This window comes from Ammospiza caudacuta, chromosome 12, assembly GCF_027887145.1.
Source record: "Ammospiza caudacuta isolate bAmmCau1 chromosome 12, bAmmCau1.pri, whole genome shotgun sequence".
NCBI classification, from domain to species: Eukaryota; Metazoa; Chordata; class Aves; order Passeriformes; family Passerellidae; genus Ammospiza; species Ammospiza caudacuta.
Window position 1 is genome coordinate 4,550,417 of NC_080604.1, and position 18,336 is coordinate 4,568,752.

General features: G+C 41.0%; 1 protein-coding gene across 2 annotated transcripts in view; it reads right to left on the minus strand.

Moving 5' to 3' along the window:
• SLC6A11 (solute carrier family 6 member 11) overlaps positions 1 to 18,336 on the minus strand; it is a 107,985-nt gene that overhangs the window by 13,503 nt on the left and 76,146 nt on the right. For both annotated transcript variants that reach the window (XM_058812667.1, XM_058812668.1), the window contains exons 8-9: positions 7,958 to 8,061; positions 1,639 to 1,763 (exon numbers count right to left, since the gene is read on the minus strand). In XM_058812667.1, coding sequence (XP_058668650.1) covers positions 1,639 to 1,763; positions 7,958 to 8,061 — 229 coding nt within the window. The remainder of the gene's footprint in view (positions 1 to 1,638; positions 1,764 to 7,957; positions 8,062 to 18,336) is intronic.

Here is an 18,336-nt window from a genome sequence, read left to right on the forward strand (position 1 = left end):
GGAGAACAGCACTGCTGACACCAAAAGTGAGCAGGGCTCACTCAGCATCACTTTTTACACTGTTTTATGTAGACACAGCCATTTTCTCACTTTTCTTCTTCCTGCTCCCTTCCCCATCCCCTGTGGAAGCTGAGAGAGTGAGCAGCAGTGTGGATGCCCAGCTGCTGCTCAGGGTCAGCCCACCACAACCTGATCCTTCTGCTGTGGCAGACAAGAGGAACTAAACCCAAGGTTGAACCCTTGGCAAACTCTGCATCTCTCATAGTCTGAACAATTTTATCAGAAATGGCACAGCTCTGGACAAAGGATGCTCAGCTTCTCTTCAGGCATCCCAGTGCTTTCTGTTCCCCTTTTTTGTGTGGATGTGCAGCTCTACAAACATCCCTGAATAAATCATAGCTGTGCTCCTGTGATTGCCTTATATAACTTAGGAACATATCCTGGAGTCTTCATCTATAACTTAGAAACATATCCTGGAGTCTTCATCTATAACTTAGGAACATATCCTGGAGTATTTTTTTTTTCTCCTATTTTTCTTCAGGTTGGTTCCCATCCTGCTCTGTGTTTTGGGGTGCAGCTGCTGCTGCTGTGTGACATCGGCTACATATTTAGAAAAACCTTCAAAATAGAACATTTTTGTAACTGATAACTTCTCAGATCTGCTAAGGCACCTTTTCACCTTGCTCATATTTTTCTGGTTTTATTTATCAGCTGCTGTTTATGAAGCCAGCCAGCTTTCAAAGCAGGGGCACAAAGGCCAGTAAAGGAGAACTCTGTGCTCCTGCTGCAGTAACTTCAGTGCAGATCTGTCACACTCTGCTGCTTCTTCATTTAAAGCAGCATTTACAAGCTCCTATAATAAAGTGGAAGCCAGTTGTATGGATTTTAGGAAAAGGTAAATATTTTCCATGAGAGCATCAGTGAAGCCCTGCTTGTTTTGCACTTTTCCTGGGATTAACTCCATGAGAGTCATTTTTCGTCCTCAACAGCTCAGCATTACATTGGTTTGGTGTTATATTTTTTAAGGGTTTTTTTGTTTTTGTTTTGGTTTGGCTTTTTTTTGGGTTTTTGGGGTTTTTTTGGGGGGCATTTTTGGGTGTTTTCTTTTTGGGGTGCAGCCTCCTGGTGTTTTCTTCTGCTTGAGGATGTTACAGCCACAAAGGTGTAGAGTAACTTCTATTGGATCCCCAGCTCCAATGATGGTTGTGGATGGTTAATTTTTCATAAATCTGGGCCTGTGTGCCCTTCTGATTTCTCATTTTTTTCTTTAATATGCTTTTTCATTTTTTTTTTCCAGAAGGAAGAAATATTTGTGGATTTCAGTCTGTCTCATTGAAAGAAGGTGGAATGCAGATGAGGAGGATTAACACTCTCAACTGAGTTTATCTCTGCTGAACAACATTCTGGATGCTCAGCTGGAGAAAACTTGTGTAATTTGTGACTCCTTGAATTCATGATTTCGGTTCTATGCACAGCAACATTCATCTTTTTCACACACAAATGCGTGGCCACAAAAACAGAGTTCAGAACTCTTCCTGCAGCAGTTATTCCATTGAGTCATCTCATCCACAGACTGTGAACTCTGGCCTCAGCCTCTGGGCAATTTTGTTAACTCAGAAACCTGCTTTTGGAACTCACCTGACTCTGCAACTTCTGCAATGGGCACGCCTTGTTCATAAGCCATAAATCCAAGAACTGAAAAGATAGCAAAACCAGCAACAAAGCTTGTGCCACTGTTCAAGCAGCAGAGCATGATGCAGTCTCTGAAAATATAAATAAAAAACACTGCAGTTGATCTCCAGAGCTGGGGTTTCTTCCATCCACTCAGCCAGAGGACTGACACAACCCTGGGCTGCAGGAATGGAAAGTTCATTAACAATGTTGTTCATTAGCAGTCAGCTCCCAACTCAGATTATTCCTGAGAGAAACCGGGAATTAGGAGGATTATCAGAATATCCTTGCTTGTGTTCTAACTGCTGGGGTTGACTTGTTGCAAGGCCCTTGCAGTTTTCAAGTAAAATCTTTAAAAAACATGTAAAACTATGTCAAACATGTAATAATTGTTAAGAATAATTTCTCCATAATAATTATACTAATAGATTCCAGAGGGTATTAGAACTCATTAATAAACTCTATAAAATGGTAATGTTTGTTTGCTGGGGGAAAAAAACCCAAAATGTGGTCAGATCTCAGCTCCTTCTATCCCTGTTAAAGAACATTGGAAAAATATATCCATGCAATATATTGGCAAAATATATCCATGCAGTTTGATTGCTAGACACATTTAAGAAATGAAAAGTAATAAATAAAATTTAAAAAAATAAAAATAAAAAGAGGCAAAGGCTGTGCAGGACCAGAGATGTCTCAGACAATCATATCCCACACTTCAAACCATGACAAGGACAAGGCCAAGGTGAAGGAGGATTTCTTTGCCCAGGCTGGAAACGTCACCAGAGTAAATCACTTTGCAGAAAGGGAAGATCCTCCTGCAGAAAGGTGTGATTTCCCCCAGAGCCCAAGGAAATATAAATATTGCTGTTCCTGCTGCTCTGACAGCTCTCCAGGAGTGACAGGTGATTGATGCTGACAGTCCCTCCTTGGGGACTGCTTGCAGAGACAGCTGTGTGCTTGAGAGAGTAACAATCCAACCTGGATGTCTGGAGTAAATAAGAGTTCTAACCCACTGAAACACAAGGCAAGCCTGGGCTGTCTGCAGCCCATCCCTTAATCTGCTTTATCCCCATCCCACTGTGGCTCTGAAGCAGATTTTTGTGCAAGTTATCAATAAGAAGAAAGGACCCTGTAAAATCCAGCAGATTCCTAATTCTCAGCTTCAATAATTCAGTAAAGGATCACATCTTTGTCACAGATTTGTTGAGAATCAGAGACAAATCCTACTTCCAAGTCCTGGCAATTATTCCCTCCAAACTTCTCTGCTGATCTCCCTACTAAATATTTGTCTCATTTAGTATTTTTTTCCTGCAACTTCTCATCCATTTTTGGAGCTCAGAATGAGGTGAGCAGTTCCAGCATCTTGTTCCTTCACTGATGAGCGCTGCAGTGGCTCCCAGATGTGCCCAAAGCTCTCCTGCCTGCCCTGGGACTCACTGGGCACCAGGCACACACATTTCCATGGCAGGGAGCACCTGCACCTCCCTCAGCTGCAAAGCCAAGCACCAGCTCAGCCTCTGGGCCATGGGAGGTTTTGGCTCCCTCTCATCACCTCAGCTACACTTCATTTGACCTATTATTTTGGGAAGATTTTATGTTTTCACAACAAATTCAGAGTGAAAATAATCTCTGTGGCATAACATCTACAAATTGCTAAAATATGCCCAGCAATGAAAAAGAATGAACATTCCCATTTGTACTGGAGACTCAGACATGGACAAGTGCAGTGATGTTCACACTTCCTTCATGCCTGGACTCTCTCTCACACTGTTCATTTGCAATGAAACACTTGCTGAAAATACAATTCTAACCTTTATTTATTTGCTTTTCATAAGAAATTCTCCCTGTAGTTGTGACCAGCCAGGCCAGTTCTACACTTGGGACGTTTTAAAGCAAAATAGCAATCCAAAATAAAGGACTGAGGAGCACAGAGGCCGTTGTGCTTAGCAGAAATAAAAAAAAAAAAAAAAAAGAAAAAAAAAAAGAAAAATCAGCCCCTTTTTGACCTTCTGAGTGAATTTCAGCTGTGAAGAGCTCTGGGGGGACTATCACCCCACCTCTCTCACCTCAGCAACTGGTGAGTTCAACACCAAGAAATTGAAACTGAGTCTGATGAAACCCTGTTGATAAGAGAGGTCAGAAAGATGAATTTTATCATCCTCTGGGGGGAAAAGAGAGCTCCTGCTTTGGGAGGATGCAGCCATACGATGCCTCCACTGGGCACGGGCTGTTTGCTTCAGATAAGATTTGCTTTAGATAATTCCCTGCTCCAAATGCAGTCTGAACAAGATATTTCCTTCTGAGGAATGCTGTGGCACAGGGAATTTGAGAGCTGCTGGTTCTGAGTGGGAGATAAAGGCTGAAGCCTCTGGCAGTGATGCTTCAGGTTTTGGCTTTTATATTTTCAGGTTCTGTGCTGCTTTTGGGTCTGAGCTTCATGCGAGGGGACGGTGAGCTCTGTGCACAGAGCAGGGAGACAAAACAATTCCTGCTCCAGCTGGGCACCAAGGATAAATGATCCAAACCTCAGCCCAGGAGCACAAACACCGTGGGCTGGAGAGAGAAAAACAAGCAGGGTGGGACTGCAGGGGCTAAAGCTGGAATGGGACAATGAACTGCAAGGTGCAAATGGAGCAGAACTGATCCCAGTGACAGAGCCCGTGCCTGCTCGTGCATTTTGGGGCCATTTTGGTTCATCTTGGGTGCAGCCCTGGCTGGGCTCTTGTGCTGCCCAAGGTGCATCCATGGAGGAGATCCTTTGAATAAATCCCTGCTGTCACAGACATCTTTTATGAAAAATCCTTTCCTTAGGATTTTTCCTCCTGAGAAGCTGGGAGGCCTCAGGAACAAAATGTAAACAATGATTATCTGCTGCTGTGGAATGCAACAAGTAAATCAAGTAGATCTGTGATTGACCCATGTTGGTTGTTTCTAATTAATGGCCAACCACAGTCAGCTGGCTCGGACAGAGAGTCCAAGCCACAAACCTTTGTTGTCATTCCTTCTTTTTCTATTCTTAGCTAGCCTCCTGATGAAATCTTTTCTTCTATTCTTTTAGTACAGTTTTAATATGATATATATCACAAAATAATAAATCAGCCTTCTGAAACATGGAGTCAGATCCTCATCTCTTCCCTCATCCTCAGAGCCCTGAGGATCTGGATCCATTCATTGTGAAACCAATGAGTTTTAAACCACAAATGCTCAGGAACCAATGAAAGGGCAACATGAATTTTTTATGTCCACCCTTGGCAGGAGGACATCAGAGCCTAACTGAAGCCCAGACTGATTTCAAGTGAAAGGGAAACTTCAAATTTTTATGAAAACTTCACATTCTTCCAAATTAAACTCCTGCCAATCACCTGAATAATTGAAGATGTGCATCACTTCTCCTCTCCCTGTCTGACAGGCAGGACACTTCTGAAAATTCATCCTGCCTTCCTGAGGAGCCTCTCTGAGCCCACAGAGCCCCTGGCATCCCTCCAGTCCCTTCCTTGCCTTTATGGGTTCCTCAAGACCCAATTGAGAAATTCCCATTTCTCTTTTCCTCCTAGGCTAGAAACTTGACAAAGGACAAATCTTCAGGTCTTAAAAGTTTTATCCATGTGAGAAATCCCTCCTTCATCTCCTGCTCCACAGTGGGAACAGGGGAAATGACCCTGCACTTGTACCTGGGAATGGATTTGGGATTCTGAGGTGGAAAAAGATCAGAAGAAACATCAGTACACGTGTGTGTGATCCCTGTGGGGAAACACTGCCAGGGTTTCACCTTCTCAGATCAGTCACTTGGGATCCAAACTCTGGGACACCCAGGGAGGAGCAGTTTTATGTTTTTCAATAAAAAATATGTAAGGATGATAAAAATTAATTTCCCATTCAAAGACATGAAGTGACTTTTGCAATTCATTTACCACATGACTGAATTAAATCAGGTTTAAATCTTTAAATTCTTTAAATTAAAATCTTTACATTCACAAGGCACATGTGCAGTTGAGACTTTCCCAATTCCTGCCATTATTCCAACTCTTGCCATTATTTTCTCCTGCCATTTTCCCTTAGGAAAGGGAAGTAAATGGAGTAAAAAAGAGCAGAAAACAATGATGGTACAATCAGACTGTGAGAATTGTAGCAGAATAGCCCTCCAGCTTGATTTTATTATTTTAAAGTGCTGGTTAGAATAAAATTTGTGGTTTTCACATCAGAGCTCTGTTATATTTTTCAATGACAGTTACGTAAGGATGATAAAAATTCATTTCCCATTCAAAGACATAAAGTGACTTTTGCAATTCATTTACCACATTAACAAATTAAATCAGGTTTAAATCTTTAAATTTTTTAAATTAAAATCTTTACATTCACCAGGCCCATGTGCAGTTCAGACCTTCCCAATTCCCAGCTCTTGCCATTATTTTCTCCTGCAATTTTCCCTGAGGAAAGGGAAGTAAATGGAGTAATAAAGAGCAGAAAACGATGATGTTACAATCAGATTGTGGGAATTGCAGGAGAAAAAAAATCACCTGCTTGATTTTATTATTTTAAAGTGCTGGTTAGAATACAAAATTATTGTTTTCACATCAGAGCTCTGTTTATGTCTTGCCCTGCCCAGCTTGGCCACGTTCTGCTCATCACTGCTGTCCTCCCCCTTCCTTCAGACTCATTAAAAGTCACATGTCAGGACACATTAACATCTGTTTCCTAGCTGGGAAATTTGGGGAATGTTTTGTGAGGGGAATTGTGGAGCCTGGATGGAGTAAAAGGTGTTTGGCTGCAGCATCCTGCTCTGGAGCTTCAGAGCTGAGCCCCAGGGTCAGGGAGAAGGAAAGAAAATTCCATAAATCCAAACTCCTGCTTTTTGTAAAACAAAACAAAAAAACTCAGGAAAAACATTCCTGCACTCCTTGAGGCACTGACAGTTTCTAGCTGGGATACAGCTGGAAAGAAATAGAAATAAATATAAATAAAACTGAATAAGACAGGAGAGGAGTGTGCTTTTGCTAAAGCTTGTGCTAATTAGGGAAAAGGTTCATTAGCAGCAGCTCGGAAGGACTCACACCACTTTTTGCAGCAAAACATTTTGTTTTGCTAAGACATGGAAAGAAGGAGCATTTCCTAAAACTGCCTCCTGAGGTCTCCGAGTCAAACTGTAATTAAGAATTTAAATAAATTTGGGGGTTTGGGGGTGGTTTGTTTAGGATTCTTTCACTTTTGGACTGTGTTATTTTCCTTACAGAAAAATGAAATTTTAATTCTCTGTCTGGAGATCTCAATGGAGTCACTACAACTGAAATTCCTTGTAGGAATTTTAGGAGAACTAATCCAATAGCCATGAATTCCAGAAGAAAAGATTGGTGCTCATATTGCTGCCCATGCCAGAGATGTGGAACAGGGATTTTGTGCAAATCAATCCTTTGGCCATTGACTCAGGAGAGATGAAAACCTCCTGAAGGCATTGGCAATTCCCTCCTTGGGAATACAGAGATAAAACATGAAATGCCCCCCATTCCCTTTGGGTTGGGGACTGTAAACCTCCCAAAAAATGGGGAAAAATGGCAGTCAGAGCATGGACCAAACTGAGGTGATTTTTAATGACAATTTCTGGTAGCACTTTTCAAAGAGCAGCTTAAGTAATGCACACACATTCAATGATACCTGCCTGAAATCCTGTATTTTACATGAAATTTCTATCTCTGTGTGTGCTGAGGGGTTGTGGAAGGCTCAGATTTGACCAAAAGGGATGAAAACATCACATTTTAGAGCAGAGTTCCTCTGGAGCCGTTCCAAAAAACATTACAGATCTCTGTCCTACAAAACCACCTATGGGAATACAGAGATAAAACATGAAATGCCCCCCATTCCCTTTGGGTTGGGGACTGTAAACCTCCCAAAAAATGGGGAAAAATGGCAGTCAGAGCATGGACCAAACTGAGGTGATTTTTATTGACAATTTCTGGTAGCACTTTTCAAAAAGCAGCTTAAGTAGTGCACACAGTGTTGTGGTTTGAGAGGAAGTGAGTTATTCGATGATACCTGCCTGAAATCCTGCATTTTTACATGAAATTTCTATCTCTGTGTGTGCTGAGGGGCTGTGGAAGGCTCGGATTTGACCAAAAGGGATGAAAACATCACATTTTAGAGCAGAGTTCCTCTGGAGCCGTTCCAAGGAACATTACAGATCTCTGTCCCACCAAACCACCTGTGTGTGCTTATGGTTATCCATGGAAGAAGGGGAAGGGAAGTGGTTCCAAATGCCACCCCAGGAGCAGAACTCCAGGCTGGAGGGTGTTACCTGTAGCAGTTGTTGTTGTAGTTGTTGTAGCTCCCCAGGGCTGTCAGGCACCCCAAGCAGATGGCGTAGGAGAAGAAGATCTGTGTGCCAGCATCCACCCACACCTGGGGACAGAGAGCAAGGAGAGCCTCAGAAAGCAGCCAGAGAAATCCCCTCCTGCCAAATATTGTCTGCAAACCTGCACTGGTGGTTCTGCAGGTCTTGGAAAGCTTTTACAAATCATAAACTCCAAAAAAATAATGTGCTGAGAGGGAAATTCCCCTCCCCATCCCAGCTGGCCTTTACAGACTCAACCTAAAGGGACACAGAATTCCTAGAGAAGAGCCTCACCCATTACATTCATTAATTGCTTCTAGATAGTTCTAGTAATTGCAGCCTAAATAGGATCACCTGCATTTATCTCACTCCTGTTGGACAGTTATTTATTCAAATTTTAAAATTTCGCGTGAATAAATGCTCTAAAGACAAAATGCACTATTCCTATATATAGCACATAAATATATATATTATATATAATATACAATAATATATATTTATTACATATAATAAATATATAATAATTATATATTATAATAATATATAATGATATAATATTATAATACAGATAATATATAAATATATTATTTTTATATTAATTAATATATTATAATACAAATAATATATTTATTAGCTATTCCTATAGCACATAAATATATTATCTGTATTATATAATAATATAATACAGATAATACATAAATATATAATATTTATGTATTATCTGTATTTATTAATTATAGCATTATAATTAATATATATTAATTATATATATTAATGTCTATAATATGTATTAATTATAATAGTATAGTTCATAAATATAGATAATGCATAAATTAAGCTGAGGAAAGAAGGGACAATTTATCCAGGGAAAGGATGTTTTCAGCAAAATTTAATGGATCAAACAGGCAAAAAAGTTACAGGTTTGGTCACTGTACAATCAGCAAACAAAAGTTCTGTAGAGCTTAATGAACCAATAACTCTGTAATGCCATAGTGGGAACATTTGTATCCTAAAGTGTGGGAACATTTGTATCCTAAAGTGGTGCAAACAATTTGAAATCAGAGAAAAGCAAGTGCGAGTTGCCACAGTGAGATTCTTCTCCTCAGAGCAGCCTCAGAACATTAATGAGCAGGTTCATTTTACTTTTAAAATATTGCAACAAAGCCATTTATTTCACCTGACCAGTGTGGGTGTGTTCCCACTGAAGGTACCCCTTGAAGTCCTGGATATGGAGATATGGAGACACCAAACCCACAGAGCTGCCATCCAATAAAATCCTGTTTTCCTGGGATAAATGATCTCTTTAAGTCCTTTGTTTTCCTGGGATAAATGATCCCTTTAGGTCCTTTGTTTTCCTGAGATAAATGATCCCTTTAGGTCCTTTGTTTTCCTGGGATAAATTATCTCTTTAGGTCCTTTTTTACTGCAGAGCAACCAAAACACCAAACCCTGAGTGATGCTCAGAGGCAGTGGCTGTGCAGCCATTCCCTGCTGAAGTTGGAGCCAGGGGAGAGGGAGCACAGGAATTATTTCAGTACCAATAACAGCCATCAAACCCTCCTAAACACACCAAGGGGATGTGTTTGTTTTACAGCTGATCAAGTGAGACCTTGCTCTCTGGAGCTGTTGAGTGTTTCTGTTTAGAAATAACATTAAGATCACATTTGATTTACATCAGAGGCTTAAAGGGTTTCGTTGCTGTCACCCCGAATAAGACACAGCTGGTTACATCCCAGAGCTTCACCAGGAAAAGCTGCACACAGAGAGCCTTCTGACAGACAGGCTCTTTAACAGGACTGGAAGCTCCCAAAAAAGCTGTAAGGAGTGTGGGTCAGCTGAAATGCTCCTTCTGCTGGGGCCCACACAAAAGCTGGGAAACTGGATCAGCACACGGATCCTTCCTTTCCCTTTCCCCTTCCCTTTCCCCTTCCCTTTTCCCTTCCCCTTTCCATTCCCTTTTCCCTTTCCCTTTTCCCTTTACCCTTTCCCTTTCCCTTTTCCCTTTCCACTTCCCCTTGCCCTTTTCCCTTTCCCTTTTCCCTTTACCCTTTCCCTTTCCCTTTTCCCTTTCCACTTCCCCTTTCCCTTTTCCCTTTTCCCTTTTCCCTTTTCCCTTTTCCTTTCCCTTCCCTTTTCCCTGGGAAACTGGAATCAGACTCAAGAGAGGTTTTGTTGCACTCTATGACATCAGTCTAGAAATTGCCTCAGAACTTAGAGCTGATGTTTAAATAGGAATGAAGAAGCAATTTTATTTGCTGAATGAAATAATACAGTCTGTATAGCTTCTTTGGGGTTGTATGCTCAGAGGACAAGTGACATTTAATTCTTTCAGGTTTCTAAAATCACAAGAAGTGATCAGCAAAGTGGCAAACATGAACATCCATTTAGAAACCACAGGTAGATTTTCTGTGGTTAAGAAACCACGAGAGCTGGAGTAACCCTGGTGTAAACTGCCAGACACACCAACACTTTCAAGCCCTGAAAATGACATTCCAGATCAGCTCTCCATCCCCTTGCCCAGCAGCCAGGGACCAGCTGACACTTAGCCTCAGATGCAGCGCTCAGTTCATGGCAGGAGGATGTGGTGAGGTCTCAAATTGTTCATTAGTCTGACTGTTCATTAGTCTGACTGTTCATTAGCCTGACTGTTCATTAGCCTGTGTCACCCCAGTTTGCTCATTCCCAAAAGACACCTCAGGGAAGGTGTTCTCATTCCAGCTCAATGGGCTCCTGCAGACACCAATCCCAAATCCAGGTGCCACCCACCCAGCTCACAGCCACCAAACCGCGGTGGGACATTTCTGAGAGTGCTGAGTCTGCCTTAAACCAGGAGCTGTTCTCCTTTCCGTGCAGAGCAGTGACACTCTGAAGGGCAGGGACACAGAGCAGGACCTGGGGCACACCAAAGAGGACATTTGTCTGAAAGGTGACACAGCTCCATGAGGAAAGGACCTGAGAACACCCTGTGGGTGCTTTATGAACTTTGGGCCTTGAAAACCCTTAGGTCAGTGATAATAAATTCAATTTAACACTCACTAACTTGGGATTGGAACAGTTGTCTAGTTTCTATCAGCTCCTACCTTAAAGAAAGTAAATAACTTCTTTAGCTTTATTCAATTCATATTAAAAGTTTCCATGCCAAAACAAGACTAAAATTAAAGCTCAAAAACTTTGATAATTAATGCTGATATTTGAAAAATCACAATTTCAAAGGGCAGAACCTTACAAAAGAATAAACAGGAGCATTTTTTACTAAAAATGGAAAGTGCTGCTCTGCAACATCCAGCTCTCAAGCCTGGAAACGCCCTCAAAATTTAAACTCTGTGTGTGTAACCTCAATTTGGCCTTCTTGTGGCAGGTCTGGGGCACAATCTCCATTTCCATGGGTGTTTTCTGTGCCCAGGGAGATGAATGGAGCTGGCCAAACACAGGATGCTGCTGTCTGGAGGATGCCCTTCCTCCTTTGTAGCTCGTGCCATGAAAGCAGGAGGAGGAAGAAAGAGGAGGGATGTGCTGTAGTGCAGACAACACAGCCCTGCTCTGGAGAATTGGGATCTTTTCATGTCCCTGCCATAAAGTTTCTATGGGATGTTATGTCCATAAATCACTTCAAGCCACCTTTTCTCACATGCTGCTTGACTTGGCTGTGCCCTAATGGGTGTCCAAAGCAAAGGAGAAAGTTACTGCTGCAGATAAAGTGAATTAAAGTCACTTCTTGAATAATTAAAAAACCCCACAGTTTAACAAACCAAACTGAAAATCCCCAGAAGAGTGACAGCTCCTCATTTTAGTCTCAATATAAATGTCTTTCTGTCACTAAGATGGGGTCATGCCATACACTGAAAATAAAATAAATGAGGTGTTCAAGCACATGGCCAGTGCAGAAATAATTCCCTTTGCAAGGCCGAGCCTTGAGGTTTTTTTGTCATGATCAAGCCTTATGCAGTGAATTTAGAGGGCAAGGGGTGAGAGGGATAAACCAAAATATTGCATAAGTGTCCTGAGCTGAGCTCAGTGCCTGAGCAAAGCAGAGACCCCAGGGACAACCTGGGATGTGTTGGTGCTGATTATTTCCATCATGCATGGAAGAAAAACCAATTCCTTCAGGTGGAATAAAGAACAATTCATGGAATTGTTGTTTCTTTTGGAAAATTGAAATCATTGAATAAAGACCAATTCTTTCAGGTGGAATAAAAAAATAATTCATGGAATTGTTGTTTCTTTTGGAAAAAAACCCAAAATAATGGAATAAAAACCAGTTCATTCAGGTGGAATGAAGAACAATTCATGGAATTGTTGTTTCTTTTGGAAAAAAAAATCGTGGAATAAAAAACAATTCATGGAATTGTTGTTTCTTTTGGAAAAAAACAAAATCGTGGAATAAAAAGCAATTCCTTCAGGTGGAATAAAAAAATAATTCATGGAATTTTTTCTTTTGGAAAAAACCAAAGTAATGGAATAAAAAGCAATTCCTTCAGCTGGAATAAAAAATAATTAATGGAATTGTTGTTTCTTTTGGAAAAAAAAACACAAAATCATGGAATAAAAGCCACAATATCTCAAATTCCAAGGGTTTCTCTAACTTTGTACCTTCTCCTTTATTTTCTGTGCCTTATTTTGAACAATCTACAGTGCAGCTGTTATGAACTCTCTCTGTGGATGCAGGAAGCATCTCCCAGGACACTCTGACTTTAACTGGCACTTCCTCCATGACAAACAGCTGAATAACTCCATATTTTGTAGTTGTGTAAAGAAAAATTTGTGTCAAATCATTCCATGTCTGGGCAACATGGGGAAATCAGTCAGCTATTTTCACTCTGATCCTCCCAAAAGACAGGCAGGGCCTTTTTTAAAAAAAGAAAATGTATTCTGTTGTCACCTGAGAAGGTTCATTTGACAGCCCAGGGGCTGATGTGCAGTTTCTCTCGTAGCACACACATCTCCACTTCTATTTTGGCAGCATTTTAAATCCCATTTCACAGGTTTCTGTGAAATTCCCTTTCACAGATGCCTGGGACACTGCCCAGGTGACAATCTGGGGTTCCAGTGTCATTGACGCCTGGTGCCCAGGTGTCAGTCTGGGGGAGCTGCCACATCCAAGGGCTCTCCATGTGAACAGGAACAATGGAACACCAGGAGGCTTCTCCCAGTAAATAAAATCAATATTTTGGTTTTCTCTCTGTGCCTGGCCTTTCCTACAGCCCACACAGCTTTGTTTGCTCCCTTGAGAATTCCTGTCAAAATCAAATGCAATAATTTCACATTGAAGCCCAAGCACTGGCTGGCATCTGCATAAATATCCACTTTTTTTTCCCCCCCTCATTCTTAACAGTGAGGTTGAACACCAAAGCTGAAAGCATCCTTTATTCCAGAGCGGAAATGACAATCCCATCATGAAGCACTGCCTGAGAATATGGGAGAGCTCACAGACCAGTTAAAACCTGTGCTTGCTCTTTAAAACACGATGTTCCAAATGTTGACAGTCATTTATTTCCCATTTTGTTATCAGAGAACAAGCAATCACTCCAGGTTTTCTTTTAATTTAAATTATTCATTACTTTCTGATGAACCTCTGCAGTGCATGTATTTTAAAAAGCAGTTTGCCTTCAGTTTCAAATGAGAATTTTATAAATAAAGCCATGGCTGTCAGGAGACAATAAATGAAATTTCAAGGTTAGGGCATAGAATGACTGCAGAATTTTATCACAAATGCCTGAATAAAGCAACCTGTTGCCAGATAAGTTTAGGTATGACAGAACTGCAGGAAACCAGCAAAATGTGAATGCTTGACCTTGAGGTAACACCTGCACTGAAAGAGTGACCCCCCAGCAGACATGGGGCAACTAGCCACAGGTTTAAGAGCACTAACAGAAGAATAAAAATTTTTGGAGAATAAAAGCATTTCAAAAGTACCTGCCAGAGCTCTCCCTAACAAAACTTCCCTTCCTCTCATGTGGAATGAGGTGGGAGAGTATCACTGGCAGGTGGTTGTGTACAAATCACAAATGGGATGGGACTGCTGGAACGCGCCTTGAGCTGTTTGATTTTCCAGCATCAGCCTCATTCCATGGTGATGGCAATGGGAAGATGCCACCAGCTCCCATCCCAGGCAGCAGACAAAGAACTCAATGTTACAAGTTTATATGTTTTTTGACCAATCATGCAAAGCAAAAGCACATTGACAGTAGTTCCACCCAACCACTATAAGCACACGTACCTTGGCTTAAACAATGCTTGCTTATTTCGAATACAATACCCACTTGTAAGCCTTAAACACAATGCACAGAGCTCCATTATTGAGCTTCAACTTTCCTAATATCTGGCTAGATAAACTGTTCTGTAGCTTAGAGAGTTATTAGAGACAAGTGTTAATACACAGACCATTGTTCTATTTGTCCTTGCTTCTCTACTTTTAAAATAATTTTTCTGCTGACCAATCTCATGGCTGCTGCTTAGCTCTAATCACAGTCCTGCTGTCTCTGAGCTGCCTTTTGCAGCTTTCCCAAACCCCTCTGATTTTATGGATTCCCACAATTCCCCCTCTCTGTTCACTTAAAAAGAAACCTTCATAATTGTGTCATTTATTACTTACATTTCATAGTCTTACTATAATATTTCTGCCTATTACCTGCTTAAAGCATTCTCTTGCTTGCACTAAGCATTGCTATATCACAACACAGCAATTAGATGCTGTGAAAGTCCAGTCAGTTGAAAGGGCATAAATTACACCTGGCAATAGTTACAAGTCATTGTTCAAAAAAGTCATGTCGATTCTAAGGTCATAATTCAAAACATTAATTCAAAATTAGAGGATCAGGTTCTGCAACCGAGCTGTTTAAAAAATTAAAAACATACAAAGCTTTGTTCAGCCTCATCTGTGGTGTGACCTCTGCTCCCCCTCTCTGTTGATCTAAAATGCCCCAAGCACTGCTGGAAGAACTCAGAACAATTTCTGACATAAACTATAGGAAACCCCCAAAATAAATGCTAAAAACAAAAATAGGATTAAAAAATGCAGTTTTTAATAGCTTTGGGAAGAAGGTAAAATCTCAATTCCACCCTGAGCTTTCATCTGCAGCATCCTGGGAAGTTCTTTTCCATCAGTGGATCACTGGAGCTGCTTTCAGTGTCCAGCTGACTGTGAAGCTGGGATTAAAAACCAGAGGGAATTGCTGTTTTCATCCACAGAAAACATGGGGTGCTCGTGCTGAGAACACTCCAAATATTCAGGCTTGGAGAAACAGATCCCATTCTGACCTTGCTGTTATTGCCCTCACAGTGAGCTTTAATATTTCCTATTTACAGCACTCCCTTTTCCAGCCTTACATTCCAGGTCTCTCCAGTAAAGGACAATTTTATCCCCAAGCTGAACTTTTGGTGACACCAGGGAACTAAGAGTCATTCTGCTGTAATGTGCAATGAAAAGAACCATTCCCTAAATTGCATTTCATTACACTCCTCTGCTACAAGCCCCATCTTTATGTAAATGTATAAATATATTTATGTATATATAAAAATATACTTCCAGGAATAATACTAAAATAGATAGCAGTGGAAGACTCAGCATTTTACCTCTGTTCTTATTCCAATAAAGTGATTTTTTTCCTCTGGCTTTTTCATTATAAAGAGCATCCAACCACATCCCAGCCTCCTCTGTTGGGCTTGGTGTGGCAGCAGGGGGAGAGAGGGAGCTGCACACATGGGGAGGGAGAGAGCAGATCCACACCTGGCTGCTTCCTTCAATGCTTTCCCTGTTCCTCAGGCTGAAAATATATATATTATATATCTATTATATATCTATAATATACCACAATTCACTGCCAGCAACACAAATCCCCGTGCAGAGTCAGGAGAATAAAACCAAGCAGTTTGCATTTACTCTCCAGTCACTCTCCTGCAATCAGGAGAAATTTTTTCTTAAATAGCAGCGAACACAGAAATCAGCTGAGTGTCTGGGCTGTGCAGCTGCCAAAATTCAGAATGCAGAGGTCAAGGCTCTGTTCTATTCACAAAATAACCCAAACACTTGGGGGATGCAGACATTCAAAGGGAATAATTCCATTCCTTGCATGCATCCTGCTGTTCCCTGACTAGCAGCACACTGATTTTATCTCATCCCTATCGATCCTGCAGGCAAAACCAAACAGGGAAGAATAAACTTTATTATCTTCATTTTCCCACATTGTCAACACAGTTGTTGTATGTGTATAGTTTACAATAGTTTATTTCAGTTATAGTTTATTATATTTGACTAAAAATAGTTAAATATGAAAATTTGACTAAAAAATAATCTTATTATATGTTTAATTAAAAAAAAAGACTACAAGCCTTCTGAACACAGTTAATTTAAGAGACATTTTGTGTTTAAAACTCAGACAAAAGAAGTTATTCCATAAAATTAAACCAGTTAATCCCTGGGGTCCCAATGAAAACCGTTTTGCTGAGTATGAAAATACAGAACTAGAATCTTGAAACACCCAGTCAGTAAAACAGACTGTTATAATAAAATTTTAAAACAGAATATTGCTTTAGCTACAGACACAGGTTAAAGCCCTGAGAATTTTTAGGATGCTCTTCAGCATAAATGACTCTGGATGTCACTGCCTCAACAAACACAATCTCTGATAAAACTTACTTCTGATATATATATATATTTTCAAATAAATACAGCCCTTTAAAAGTCAGCTTTCAACATCTTTTACCCTCCTGCATTTATTGAACCTCTGCTAGGAGTGTGAATGTGGAAAAACGAGGACATAAATCAGACAAAAATGAGGATTTAAACAGACTATTATAATACAATTTTAAAGCAGAATATTGCTTTAGCTACAGACACAGGTTAAAGCCCTGAGAATTTTAGGAAGCTCTTCACAATAAACAACTCTGGATGTCACTGCCTCAACAAACACAATCTCTGATAAAACTTACTTCGGATATATTTATTTTCCTATGGATACAGCCCTTTAAAAGTCAGCTTTCAACATCTTTTATCCCCTCTGCATTTATTGAACCTCTGCTGGGAGTGTGAATGTGCAAAAACGAGGATATAAATCAGAGTATCCACTGAAGATGTGCCTGGGGCTGCGGGAAGTGGCAGCATTGTGACATCCATCCATGTAGGAGTGTTTGCTGTGATGTTGGCCAAGTGAAGCTCAGCTCCTCCAGGCTCCTCCAGATGGCAAGAAAAGCACAAAAATATCCCTCAGTTATCTCCAAGCAGCCTCAGCTCCAAGGAGTTGTGGCTGAGGGCAAAGCTGAAGAAAATAAAGGGGGAAAAAACCCACTGGATCCATCCAAGCAGCCTGGCACCAACCACGTTACCTAAAATAAATTAAACTCTTTAGCCCCTGCCCCCTGTCCCCAAATGCCTTCTTGGAAACAAAAAAATAAATTAATTTATCTCTCCCAACTCAGTGGGAAATGCCATCAAATGGGGAATTAAACCCAGACAAAATATGAGCTGTGCATTGTGGGGAAGCAGCAAACAGAAATGGAGAGTTTTGGATGCAGGAGTGAGTTTGTGGCTGAAGTTTACTACCCAGGGCTTTCTAAACAACGCAGCTTCTGAAAGCAGAGCCTTCATTAGAGCAGGAAAACAGCACTTAAACGGCCAGGCAGAAAATGGCTGAATTAAGCTCTTTTTTTCCCTCTCTTTAATGGTGGTGATTCTCAAAAGATCCAAAGTAGGTTAGGGGAAGAATAAAACAGCTATGTTTCTAGTGTCTACCTGACAGCAGCTTTTGTAGGGGTGAATAATTACATGAAAATCACTTCCTTTCCACCTCTCTTTGGGGTTTCTGTGGGTTGCTAGGCACTCTCTCTGCTACCTTCTGCTAATGTCACTTCCAGAGGGCTGAATACAGCAAATTCATTGGGAGAATGGAAACTCGGGAGAAGAAGGACCTAAATACTCCGAGGAGTTTTGTTTATTCATTGGTGCCTTTGGAGGCCAGCACTATAGCTGGGATCACTTTCCAGCCATTGAAATGCTGATTTCCCAGGGGGTGCTGTCAGCCAAGAACCACCCAGTTAAAATGGGGCAGCGCCTTCCTCCATACTGGAGCCACGCCAGTTGCATGTTCCTGTGGCAGCGTCCAACTTGGAAAATAAATTTTTCAATTATCAATTATCAAGCAATTCTTTTTCTTCCTCTCACTGCTTTTCAGGAGTAAAATATTCCTACGCTCATTAATGTAAAATTTAGGGGCGTCTTGGTTGTCTTGGTGTGAGGAGGAGGCACAAGGTGCAGTTGTGCTCCCCTGAGCAAATCATGAGGGTGTTCATCACTGAAGGGGCATCAAGACAGCTAAAGGTGATACAGACTCCATCATCAGAAGGCATGA